The 12,080-nt window shown below is 39.1% G+C and overlaps 1 protein-coding gene across 2 annotated transcripts in view; it reads left to right on the top strand.

The window, feature by feature from the left end:
* Positions 1 to 7,889, top strand: part of TAF2 (TATA-box binding protein associated factor 2) — a 60,306-nt gene extending 52,417 nt beyond the window's left edge. For both annotated transcript variants that reach the window (XM_065054329.1, XM_065054328.1), the window contains one exon: positions 6,213 to 7,889. In XM_065054329.1, coding sequence (XP_064910401.1) covers positions 6,213 to 6,478 — 266 coding nt within the window. In that variant the 3' untranslated portion in view covers positions 6,479 to 7,889. The remainder of the gene's footprint in view (positions 1 to 6,212) is intronic.
* Positions 7,890 to 12,080: the final 4,191 nt, after the last annotated feature.

The raw sequence follows: 12,080 nt of genomic DNA, 5'->3' as shown, positions 1-12,080 counted from the left end.
AAGGTCTAGGCCACACTCAGATATGTTGTCTGGATTGTGGTCTTGTTTATCACAGTTATTGTCTACAGCTTGAGAAAATAATGATTTAGATGGATTGAATTGTTTCTGGGACAATTTGAAATGCTACAGCACATACTGCAGTAAAGTGCAGAGGGAAACTACTGTAGTCCTTATGTTTAAACAGTACATTTACAGCAGCAGATTTGAGCCTGTGGTGCAAATCACCACATTTCAGGTGTGGATACAGCAGTTAATAGGATTTCAGTCTGAACTGTGTGAAAAGGCAGGTCTGCAGCTCCGCGGGGTTCCCAGGGTTGGCTCTGAGAGCACCAGTACCTCAGAGTTCAGCTGTTAGTGACTCCCTGGTCACCAAAACATCAGCACATGGAGAAATATATAAATGAGCACTTCTTGGATATGAGGACACCACTGACAGTTAGGGATTTTTGCTTTACTTTTTAAGGAGGGAAAAGCCGCTACTGTTCTGTTAATAAAATATAATATCAATATAGTATATGTTTGATAGTATCCGTTACACATACGTTAGCTATATTACCCAAAATATAACTGCTTCCAAACTGGTAACTCGTAGGCTTTGAGGTTCTATAAATAATTTTGCCTCACAAGAACAGAATGTTGTTCATTGTACACTTCACAAGGAAGGGTGTTCTCAAGTGCTTTATCCTCAAGCGCATGAAAGCTGCTTTAGTGCAAACATGAGCCTGCAGATAAAATGACAACATAAATGAGAATCACACCAGTGTGTGGCTGCAGTGTGTCAACTACACGATTTAATAAAAATAAAAGCAACATGATATTGTAGCTGTGACTTTCTGAGTAAACAACTGATCATTCTCAAACCTGGAAGATGGATAAGGCTAGAAAATAAATTTTCAAGTGAACTACCTGAAAGTGTTAGAGCCACAAAGTATTCTGAATTGAATTACTGATCTAACTAGTATTTTTCTCTAGAGTAGGGAATATTCTAGAATTTTCTGGAATATCAAATGTAGTAAAAATAAAATATTATTTTAATGTAAGGACAAAGCAATATAGTTGTTAAATGAAAGTCAAATGTGGAAATTAATAAATAGTTACAAGTTTAAAAGTGTGTTTTAGTTAAATCACCAGCTCATCTTTACAGTACTTTAGCAGAGGTGATCCTTTGGTATAGTAATTATCTGTATATAAATACTACTAAAAGATATGAAGTCAAGTGGAACTAGTTAAAATTTTTATGTTGAAGCCAAATTAACTGGTGTGTTTAGCACATCCTCAGAGAACTTTTGGATAGGTTGTGGGTTCGTTTGTTTGTTTGTTGTGATTTTGGTTTTTGTTTTGTTTTTAACTAGACCTTTGCTTGTCACTCTCGAACTTGAAATCTTGTTTCATGATCCATAAAAGAACATTCGGCTGGACAGAAAATTGATAACTCTTTTTTCAGAGAGATGCAATTTGAAGATTCTGCTTCTTAGCACAAATGACAAGACACTTGCATTGTGGAAGCTTGGAATTATTTATGCTTGGTAACTTTCTGTGTATGCTTTGTTGATGGTTCAGCAGATGCATAAACACAGCATGAAATTAAAAAACAGTGTGTCTTGAATGTTTCCAGGGTAATACTGAAAAAAGAAAAGTTGAAATAAGGAAAAACATGGTAATTGTCAAAACAGTTTTCAAGATGTTTACAGCCTTTTTAATGTTTTTTTCTTTAGAGAAAATGCTAGCCAGAGCTGCAGTTCAACTGCTAGGCAAAGGGAGTGTGTTATTTTTCTCATTAGGAAGCTTTCTTTGGGCTCTGGGAGAAGCCCTTTAAGTGCTCGCGTGCTCATGTTGGTGCCCCCGTCTTCCCAGAGGAGGTTGGTGGTGGGATCTGGAGCACCCCCAGCCGAAGCACTGGACCCCTGGGCCTGACCCTCTGCTGGGATTTGTGAAGTTTTCTCCCTCTCTGATGTTTGAATCAACCAGGGTGCAAATAGGGTCATTTTTAACAAGTGTCAATTTGGAAAAGTCCTACATAAGCCAGCTGTTTTAAATAGGTTGTACTTGCAGAGAAACAGAGACTGTCAGTCTGTGGTGTCCCACCCTCCACACACAAAATCAGAAATATGGGAGAGACCATATGGAAAAGCTTGCTGACATGTCAATGTCTCAAGTTCCATGTTCCCAAATGGTAAAGGTTCAATAACAAAATAAAGGTAAAATAGGTAAAACAGTGTATCCAGCAACATTGTTTGATATTCACGCACCAATGATTCTTAAAAAGAAAAAACTTACTGTAGATCAGGATGTTATAATTATCTGACAGGAATTTTTATTATGACAGAAATTGTTACTTAAAAGTTTATCAAGATCTAAACCCCTTTCATTCTTAAACTAAACTATGAGTTCTGTGTTTGTGTATTTTATTCTCTGTCACAATATCTACAGCACTTGTATTGGTCCCAGTGACAAGGTGGGGACTAATCCTGGCTCATTTCCAACACCTGCCCAGCTGGCTGGAACAGCCCAGCAGGAGGAGATCCAAGGGGGTACACATATGTCTGTGCCTTTTCTTCCAAGGAATGCTACTGACCACTTCAGAACCCAGCTGCTGGGCTCACCCTCCACTTATTGGGTGGTTTTGTGATTTGAGAAGCCCGAGTTCCCATCCTGCTCCCTCCACCGGGGGAAGTGCGTTCCCCGCCACCCCCCTGGGTGTGACCCTTATATTAGTGCCCTGGAAAGTAATTCCTATTCAGGCTTGCTTTCCTGATTTGGCGTCAGTTTTAAGTAGATAGTAATTAAAAATAAATTAAAATGAAGAAAAAACGTTCTGCAAGTTTAATGGTGAATTTTACAGGTACAAAACTGTAAAATTCTTTGTATAGCTTTTCCAGGCCTGTCCATTTTATAGACAGCTGAACTTGGTAGTCTGCGTGCATTCTGTCTGAGCCATCATCCAGGATCAATATATTTGATTCCCGAATTCAAAGCACTCTTTTACAGTAGGAAGACATTTTCTAGATTTTTTTAATTTTTACTTTGATATTGATTCTTTTTGTTGTTGTTTTTTTTGGTTTTGCATTTAAAAATGCAAGAGATTATAGCTATCATTGACCTCCATGAAGAAAGTGTATGTGTACTCTTACTACTGGGTCACTTAAAGTATATTTTTTAATGACATTCTTTCATTTCTTGTTGACATTTATGCCATATTAATAATACTGACTGTCTCCTTAAGTGTTAGGAGTCCATGAGGTGCAGTTAGATCCCTTTACTCTGCTTCCTGAAGATCTCCCTGCCTTTTACAGTTTCTAGGTGCCTATCACCACCCCTCCAGACCTGTTGTATTTGCTCCCCAACTTACTTCGCTCAGTGGTGTTTAACTACTTTAAATAATGGATTTTTTTTTAATAGCCTACCTGAAAGAAGTAAAGAAGAGATAGTGCAGCCCTGTTGCCTTAGCAGAGCTGGTGGTTCAGTCAACGCCAGGGAATGTGCACGAGTGGCAGGTGGTGCCGGAGAGTCAGGAGGGTCTGGTTGCAACCTTGGTCTTTGGTGGCACTTGGCACCTCTGCCACACCATCCCTGCAGACTTAAGCCCATGTCGTTACACCAGTTATTCTGGGTTAAAATTTTTAAGGCTCAGAGGCCTAGCTTTGGTTTGAGGTTGTTACAGATGTAGTGCCTAGACTTACAGGTTCAGTTGCCACGTAAAAATAATTTCACAATTTGGAACTAATGGAGTTTTGAAATTTTAAAGGTTTGTGTCGTGTGGGGTGTTTTTTGTTTTCTTTTAAGTTGACTTTAGTTTGCCTTCTATGTTTTAATGCATCATGTGCCAGTAGCTTGAGACCATGTGAGAATGTGTTCCCTACCTTGGATAATCTTTTGTACATCTCTTCTGGACAGACGCAGGTGGGTCTTCTACAGGCTCTTTCCCACAACCTGTGTTTCTGTGGTACTAGAAGCTGCATTTGTGTTGTCCGCAGTTCACCTTTAACTACTGTAGCCTATTTTAATGGTGTCAAATACTGTGTGCTTTGGTTTGCTGAGGTACAGCTTCCAACCATTCATTTTCTAATGGCACGAGACAGATATGCTCCTTTTTTCCACTGTTCTGTCTTCTGTTTCAGGACTGGTTTTGCGTCCTTGCAGTTGCTCAGGAGAATTTTCTTGCTTGTTGAAAAGCTGTGTGCCGTAGAGGAGTGGGCTCAGGTTACAGAGATGGGTTTAGGTACAGCTAGGAGAAACATAATTAGAAATTGTTAAATTGTGCATCAAATACAGTATATTTGCATGCTGTCTGCATTGTTGAGAGCTGCTCCAGGTAACAGTGAAAAAAGTTGTAGCAACTGCATTGAAGTCAACAAGTGGAAGTTTGAAATTGTGTGCGTATCTTCTGTCTGCCATAATATACATAAAAAAGTAAAGTCATAGAACAGAATAATGGAATCATTTTGGTTGGAAGAGACCCTCAGGATCATCGAGTCCAACCTAACTAGGACTAGATCACTGAGTCACTGTGAGTTCTAACAATAAGTCTTTGCATTTGTAACATAAGCTTGCTATTGTATGATTCTGATGAAATAAAAATTTAAGTTTTTTAAAAATACATATCAGAGATTTAAAATCTATAGGAAACTATTGTACTCTAGTTCCGCCTCCTTTGTAACATCAGCAGAATTTTGTATTGCACCATACTCACAACTTGGGGTTGAGCCCAAACATTTCTAGAAATACGTCACTTTTGTTGTTGAAGACTTCAACCAATAGAGATTTCACCGTGTCCCGTAGCAAGTCATTGATTATCCTCACTGTGAAAATGTTTTGTTTCTGTTCTGGCTTCTGAACACTGCTTACAGATGTACATTTTGTTTTCTTCCAGCCATGTTTAAAAACAGACAAAATCCAGAAAAGCTGTACTGTCTATAAACTTTCCTATAGATGTGCTTGATTGAATCAGCTTTAATCTTGTGGATAAGGCTGGAAAGATTGCATGGAAATCGTTCTCAATGCTTGTTTGTCATACTACAGGGAGCTGGATCTTCAGACTTCCAGGAATCATTACCATAGATGACAAGATGAAACATTCTCGACTTTAAAGATACAAACCAAACCAGCCAAACAAAAAGATGTACTAGGAAAAAAAAAAAAAATCTGTTTTGAAATATACAGAAAAATATAATGTATTTCCTTGTCTAACAGGGCTGTTTTCACCAAAAACTGGAGGGGGATGGGGGGAGAAAAAAAATATCATCCACATTTAAAATAGCTGTGAAGAAAACCCATTTTTAGTAAGACTTAAAGGAGTAGTTGCCTCCAAAATCTGATGGTGCTTTTCCACATTGGTCTAGTAGTTAAAGCATGTTCTTGCAACGCTGTTTGATACAATTTCTGCCTAAAGGAGTTGGAGCCTGCTGACCTTTCAGGTGTTTCCCCACATTAACAATGTTTTTCGTAGATTATGCCTTTAATCCCTACTGTTGAAGCTGTTGCAGTTTGTCTGAAATAATGAAAAAGTAAATGAAGCAAAGAAAGAATAAGAAAGTGGTTTGGGAATTTAAAGGTCATGGGTCAGATTTTCTCTCCTCAGATTCAGATACCAGGCTTACTCACTGTGTGAGGAGTTGTAGTGTATTTGTGAAATATATACTAATGAAGATGGCGTAGTTGTCTTTATTGGAAATGGAAACTTTCTATAATCTTTCGAATAGGCTAAATTGGTTGTAAGATGCAATTTTTGGAAAAAGCAATTAAATTCTTGTGTTCAGTATCAAAAGGTTTGCATGTTCTTGCAGGAAGTTTTAGCTCCTGACTAAAAGCAGTTCACATCCCAGAACTGTGCTTTATATATGCCCGGCCTGCACTTCATGTCGTAGTTTTCATAAGCAGTTATATTTTCATTATTCCTGGTATAGTTGTCTTCCTACTCTGTTTAAAAATGAATTTCTGGAAGCTAGTGTAACTTGCAGTTTCTCAACTCTTTGCGGTTATTAATTGTCTGGGATGTGCTTACACTTCTGAGGGAGGAAGGAGCAATTACCTCTCTAAGAACTGTCAGTGGTGCAGGAACATTAGTAGCATGTTCAGAGCCTTTTCTGAAACGGTCCGAGTATGGTGCATGTTTAAATTATAACGTAGGTTTTGTCTAATACTTCAGAATTTCCTAATTTTGAAAAATAATGCAAGTTAAACATTTGCTGATCTCACTGTGTCCATTTTTTCAGGTAAAGAACAATCTTCAGGAGAGATGAACATGCACCCTGTCTCAGCAGCTCCGCTCTCTGTGTTTAGTAAAGAATCAAACTCCTCAAAGCACAGTGACCACCATCACCATCACCACCACGAGCACAAGAAAAAGAAGAAGAAACACAAGCATAAGCATAAGCATAAACATAAACATGATAGTAAAGAAAAGGAAAAGGATCCCTTTGCTTTCTCCAACAGCCCAGCCAGTGCACGATCCATCCGTTCCCCATCGCTTTCAGACTGATACCGATGGCTTCTCTGGAGTTCAACTTGCAATATTCTCTGAATACTTAGAAGGGTGTATATAAATATTATATAAATATAGCTTCTATCTTTTTTATGGTTGTGGAAATAAGAGTATGTGAATTGCCTTGGCAATTCAGAAGCTCTACCACCATCCGTATTTGAAGCCTTCTATTTGCATATGCGGTTGTTGAAATAATCTGATTCAAAAAATATGTTCTATGATTCTGAGTCATTTTCTATTTCACTGTTCTCCACACCTCCCACTCTTTTTTCCATTTTAAACAAAGAAAAGAGCTCTTTATATAAGGGCCCATGTCCACTGGCAACCCCCTGCACATCATGCTGACCATGTGTACTGCCAGAACCAATTATGTTTTAATCCTTTGAAGACTGTTATGAGGCAGAGTATGTTTTAAGCAGAAGCCAGTTGCCAGAGCTTTGGTGAAGCGCTGTTTCCAGAGTGGTGTTGTATAACCAAGTGTGGACCTCCTGAGAAGACAGGGATTGCGTGTAGTCTTCAGTTGAGCTGTTTCTTGCTTTAACCATTGGAACGTAACGCCAGAATTTTAAGAACGGTATATAGAACACTTGACTTTTTCAGCTACTAAAACTCTTAAAAAATTCCAGGCTGCTTTTAAGCTGCGGGTATTTATTATGGACGTGACCCGTTGAATATAATGACATTCTGCAATTATGTTTTGGAATTTTAGCAAAATGCTTAATGCATGTTTTGTCCTGTAATCAGGCTTTTAAAAATCCAATAAAGTTTGCAAATTATTTTGACAGAGGCAGGATTTTTTCTTCAAGCTTGACATTGGAATATGCTTTTGAAAGATGGCTTCGCTAAAATTAAAAAAATATTTTTGAAAACCTAAATATTAAAAGATTGGAAAATATATATTTCCTCCTTCTGAGGGGTGGTGGGGTTTTTTTGGAAGCATTCTGTATGATCAGCTCATGAATCCACAGGAGAAATACATACAGGATTAGATGAGGCTAGGCCTGGGGCTTTAAATAATGAATACATTTAAACTTCTTTAGCTGTTTTTATGCAGTGTACTGTTTACACCCAGCAAATGTTTTATTTAAAAACTTAAGTTTTTAGAAGTTTTGATAATAGAGAGAGATCATCTCTGCCACTTTATATGTCTTCGTTTGTATGTAGAGGCAGGGGTTGATTTCCATGCACTGGTTGACTTATGTTGCCCGGAGTTCACATTTAGCTTTCTATATAAGATGGTTGTATTTGGGTAAAATATATATATTTTTTTTAATTTTCCCTAATAGCTGTGAGAGACTGATTCGCCTTCTTAGGGCAAAGGGAAAAAGTTCAACATTGACCCAAGAAGATTTTTTTTTTTAAAGCCATATTGTGTTTCATGAAAGTTAATAAATACTTTTATATTGTATACCTGCTGTTGAATCCTGTAGTTTTTCATAGAATTGTAGAATCATAGAACCGTTTGGGTTGGAAGGAACCTTCAAAGGTCATCCAGTCCAACCCCCTGCAATGGGGTTGGACATCTGCAACCAGATCAGGTTGCTCAGAGCCCCATCCAGCCTGGCCTGGGATGTCTCCAGGGATGGGGCATCTACCACCTCTCTGGGCAACCTGGGCCAGTGTTTCACCACCATCATTGTGAAAAATGTCTTCCTCACATCTAGCCTGAATCTCCCCTCTTCTAGTTTAAAACCAGAAGCAATTTGCTATTTTGTAATAACAAATTATTTGTAGAAGGGAAGGATGACAGGCCCAGGTACTTTGTAGTACACATATTTTGTTATTCAAACACCATATCACTTTAATATTGCATAGATAGTTGTGCTAATTGTACTCGGAACACATGTTGAGATACGTTTGGGCTGGATTTGGATGTGGTGGATCTGGGCAGCGTTGCAGCCTCTCCCGGTGGGATGCGCTGCTCACCTGCTGCCCCGCCAGCAGCTCTTCACGTTGGGGAAGCACCTTGGGGTCGTTTGTTGCCTCCAGCAGCAACTGCGAGCTGGATGGAAATATTTGTTGGTGTTTTTCCCTTGGCAAAGGAGTGAGGTAGCGCTGCCAAAGGTGTTTGTGGGAGAGCTGGGCTAATGAGCAGTGAAAGCTGGCATTGTTTGGGAGAGCGGAGGCAGATGCGTTTATGTTTTAAAAATGAGGTCACGGATAATTTAGGCTGGTGTAATTTCTACTTTTGGAGATGTGGATTTACACTCTTACATGTTGTGTAGTGATACGGACACAGAACTGAGGCAGTGCTGTAACACTGTAATTCTACCATCATATAAGTGGCTGTACAACTTCAAATGAACTATTAAATATATGCTAAGGAAATATGGTGAAGACACTGTTAACACAAAATTGGAGGGAGGGGGAATCTAAAAATACTTTTCCAGTGCAGTTTTTGAGGTAATGTCATGGTTCTTGCTCAGAAGATCCATTCATGTGTTTGGAATAGAAAATAAGGTCGATGTCTGCAGGGGGGTCCCACTTGGACAGACAGGGCTCGCAGACTGGTAGATGTCATCAAAAGTCAGACTAATTAGGGAGGTGGCACAGGTGATCCAACAGCATCAAGCTAAAACCCAGGAGGAATTAATGTGGAATACTGAACTTCAGAGAAAATGAAGTGCATGAAAGCAAACCAGTGCCCCATCTTGAGAGATACAGAGAGGCAAAAAAGTGCCTGGTTGCACAGAGGTGAGCGACTTGGTACAAATGCAAAAAGCAAAACTCAGTGAAGGGTTATATAAGATGTGGAAGTCATTATTCTGCTAAGTGCCAGTGATTGGTGGCTACACATTTTAAGAAATAGTTGGGCAAATTCCCCTGAATAGAAACAATATGTAACATTGCGTATAATATTAAAAAAAAAGAAAAGGAACTGAGTATTCCAGGTCTAAAATAAAAGAAGTCTGAGGAAGGAACTCTCCCTTCTAACATCTAAAAGACTGCTACAGCCCAAAACTTTTATCAGTTGTTCTGGATATTTCCTGTGGGAAGGAAATGATTAGCTTTATTTACAAGAAAAACATATTTTTGTTGAATTTTAACCTGGAGAATATTTAACAGATACCTAATGATGATGTGAAAGCTCTTTCCTTGTATATTTTTAAGCAGTAGATTGGCAAATGTAACCTCATCTAGGTGTTCCTGCTCTGGCCAGGGGATTGGACTAGATGATCTTTTGTGGTCCCTTCCAATCCATAACATTCTGTGATTCTGTTATTCTGTGAAATGTCTGCAGGGGATGTTTATGGGATGCTTCGCCCTGCCACAGTGCTATAGTTCGCTGCTGTAGTTCGTTTTCATGATGGTTTTGGTCTTCCATTTTTTTAGGTGAAATTATGGCGGTGGGTCCCTGGCTGGGCTGGGCCTTGTGGGAGGCTGAGGAGATGGGCATCTTTGCTGCCCAAAGATCGTGCAGATTGCAGTTTCTCTTGGGTTTCTCTTCTGCTGAAAAATCAGTGACTATTGCAAGTTATAACCCAACATCAATTTGAGTCTAAACTTTGTATTTGGATGGTGGATGAAGCTCTTCATGCTCACCACCTTCAAATCTCCTATGCTGGCTGTAACCTGTGCAGTTGATTTTGGTCTGGTTCTGATTTTCAGTTAGAACTTTTGGTTTAGAGTGTGCTGTGGTTGAAATGAAAGGCTGGATATTTGATTTAGGTGAGGTAGTAGCCAAATACTGGAAGAACACATGTTACACATATAAAGTAGAAATGCGTATGATGTTGAAAATGCACAGAGGTCAAAGTCTGGAGAATTTATTTTGACATCTCAGTTTTTAGCATTGATTATTTTGTTCATTATAAACATTGTAATATGCGTAAGTGTAGGGCAAATATGTAATATTAAAAGACCTAAATGCATTTTTAATGCAGACTTCATTTATCTTGGTTTTGCTTTATTTCTCAGCATAATCATAGATTAAAATGTCCACAAAGTTAACTGCTGCATCTCTTTGATTGTAGATGTGCTCAAGTAACTGATGAGGATATAGCTCCTTTCCTGAGGTGTCCGAGCGAGCGCACGTTTCAGCTTTGATCGGGTCACCACCAGGCCCTGTCAGTCTGTCCTGTTGCTGCGGAGGAAGGACAGCAGGACACAGCTTTGCTGAGCCCTTGGGTGAGCTGGTGCCGTCTGTCTGCCACAAACTGTGCAGTTCCAAAAGTGCTCCAGCTGGCATTAGGGTTCATATGGATGATAACAAGGTATCCTTACACTGCTTTGCTTTTTAGGATATGAAAACTGTTCACTTTTAGTTGATTTCGTATTCATGTAAATCTGATGAGTTATGTAAATTATAAGGAATTTTCAGTTGTGTCAATATTTTCAGTTCCTTAAGACAGTTAAGCCACAGAAAATTAGGAACCTGGCTTTTAATGGAGCATTGCATAGAGGCCCTTAAAATACACAGGGTAAATTTGAAAATTTTGCGTGAGATTTAGTTAGAATCATAGAACAGTTTGAGTTGTAAAGGACCTTCAAAGCTCATCCAGTCCAACCCCTGCAATGAGCAGGGACATCTTGAACTAGATGAAGTCGCTCAAAGCCCTGTGTAGCCTGGCCTTGAATGTCTCCAGGGATGGGGCATCTACCACCTCTCTGGGCAACCTGGGCCAGTGTTTCACCACCCTCATTGTAAAAAATGTCTTGCTCATGTCTAACCTGAATCTCCCCTCCTTTAGTTTAAAACCATTTACCCCTTGTCCGATCACAACAGGCCCTGCCAAAAAGTCTGTCCCTTATACACTCATATGTTTATACATATGTATAAAATATATATTATTCATAAAATATATTTATATATTTGTTTTCTGCTTTTATCATTTAAATGGCAATATCAGTGTGTGTTTGCATACACGTTAATCCACGGCATCTAACCTATAAAGTCTGTGTTAGCCCCTGGTCACCTGAGTCACTAAGCACACTTCTAAGCTTTTCTTTCATTATTATTTTTCTCCAGATAAACATACAATGTTAGTGACCTTTGTTGATGTAGATGAGTCAGGATTTAATTCAAAAGACTTCGTATTTTACTGAAGCAGACTTTACCTAATACGGTGCTTAGGAGGAAAAAAACATTAATCTTTTTACAATAATCATCATAAAGTGACAGCAAAAAATTGAACGCATATTTAGCTAGATTGTTCTTCATTTCTGAGTGAAAGTAAAAGTGGCTGGGTGTGCTTTGGGCTGATCTATCAGTTACCACTCCTGTGGCAAGGAGCTGTTTCTCCCCCAGCTCCTGACCCCACAGTCCCAGGCTGGACTTTCTGGTGCAAACTGGGCTCTACTGGGGCAGCAGCCGGTTTGTTTGGCTCCGCTGCTCCTTGCAACTTTGTTCTTAGAAAACATAAGATAGGGTGAATTCCAGTTTTTACAGCTGCGCCTCTTTGGGAGTCTTAATTTTGCTGTGAATCGGTTGAGTGAATGTTTTGAATTGGATTCATTTGGGAAATTTTGGAAGGCTGGAATGAGATGAGCTGATGTGACTGGCAGCTTTCTTTTTCTTTGCTATGTTAAAAATAGAAAAGGAATGGTCTCAACAGTAAAGGGCAAAAGAAACTCTTCAAAAATTACTCCTAAGGCCATT

Source organism: Columba livia, chromosome 2, assembly GCF_036013475.1.
Source record: "Columba livia isolate bColLiv1 breed racing homer chromosome 2, bColLiv1.pat.W.v2, whole genome shotgun sequence".
In the NCBI taxonomy this organism is placed as follows: domain Eukaryota; kingdom Metazoa; phylum Chordata; class Aves; order Columbiformes; family Columbidae; genus Columba; species Columba livia.
The sequence above is the reverse complement of the archived record's forward strand: the minus strand, read 5'-3'. Positions and strand labels throughout refer to the sequence as shown.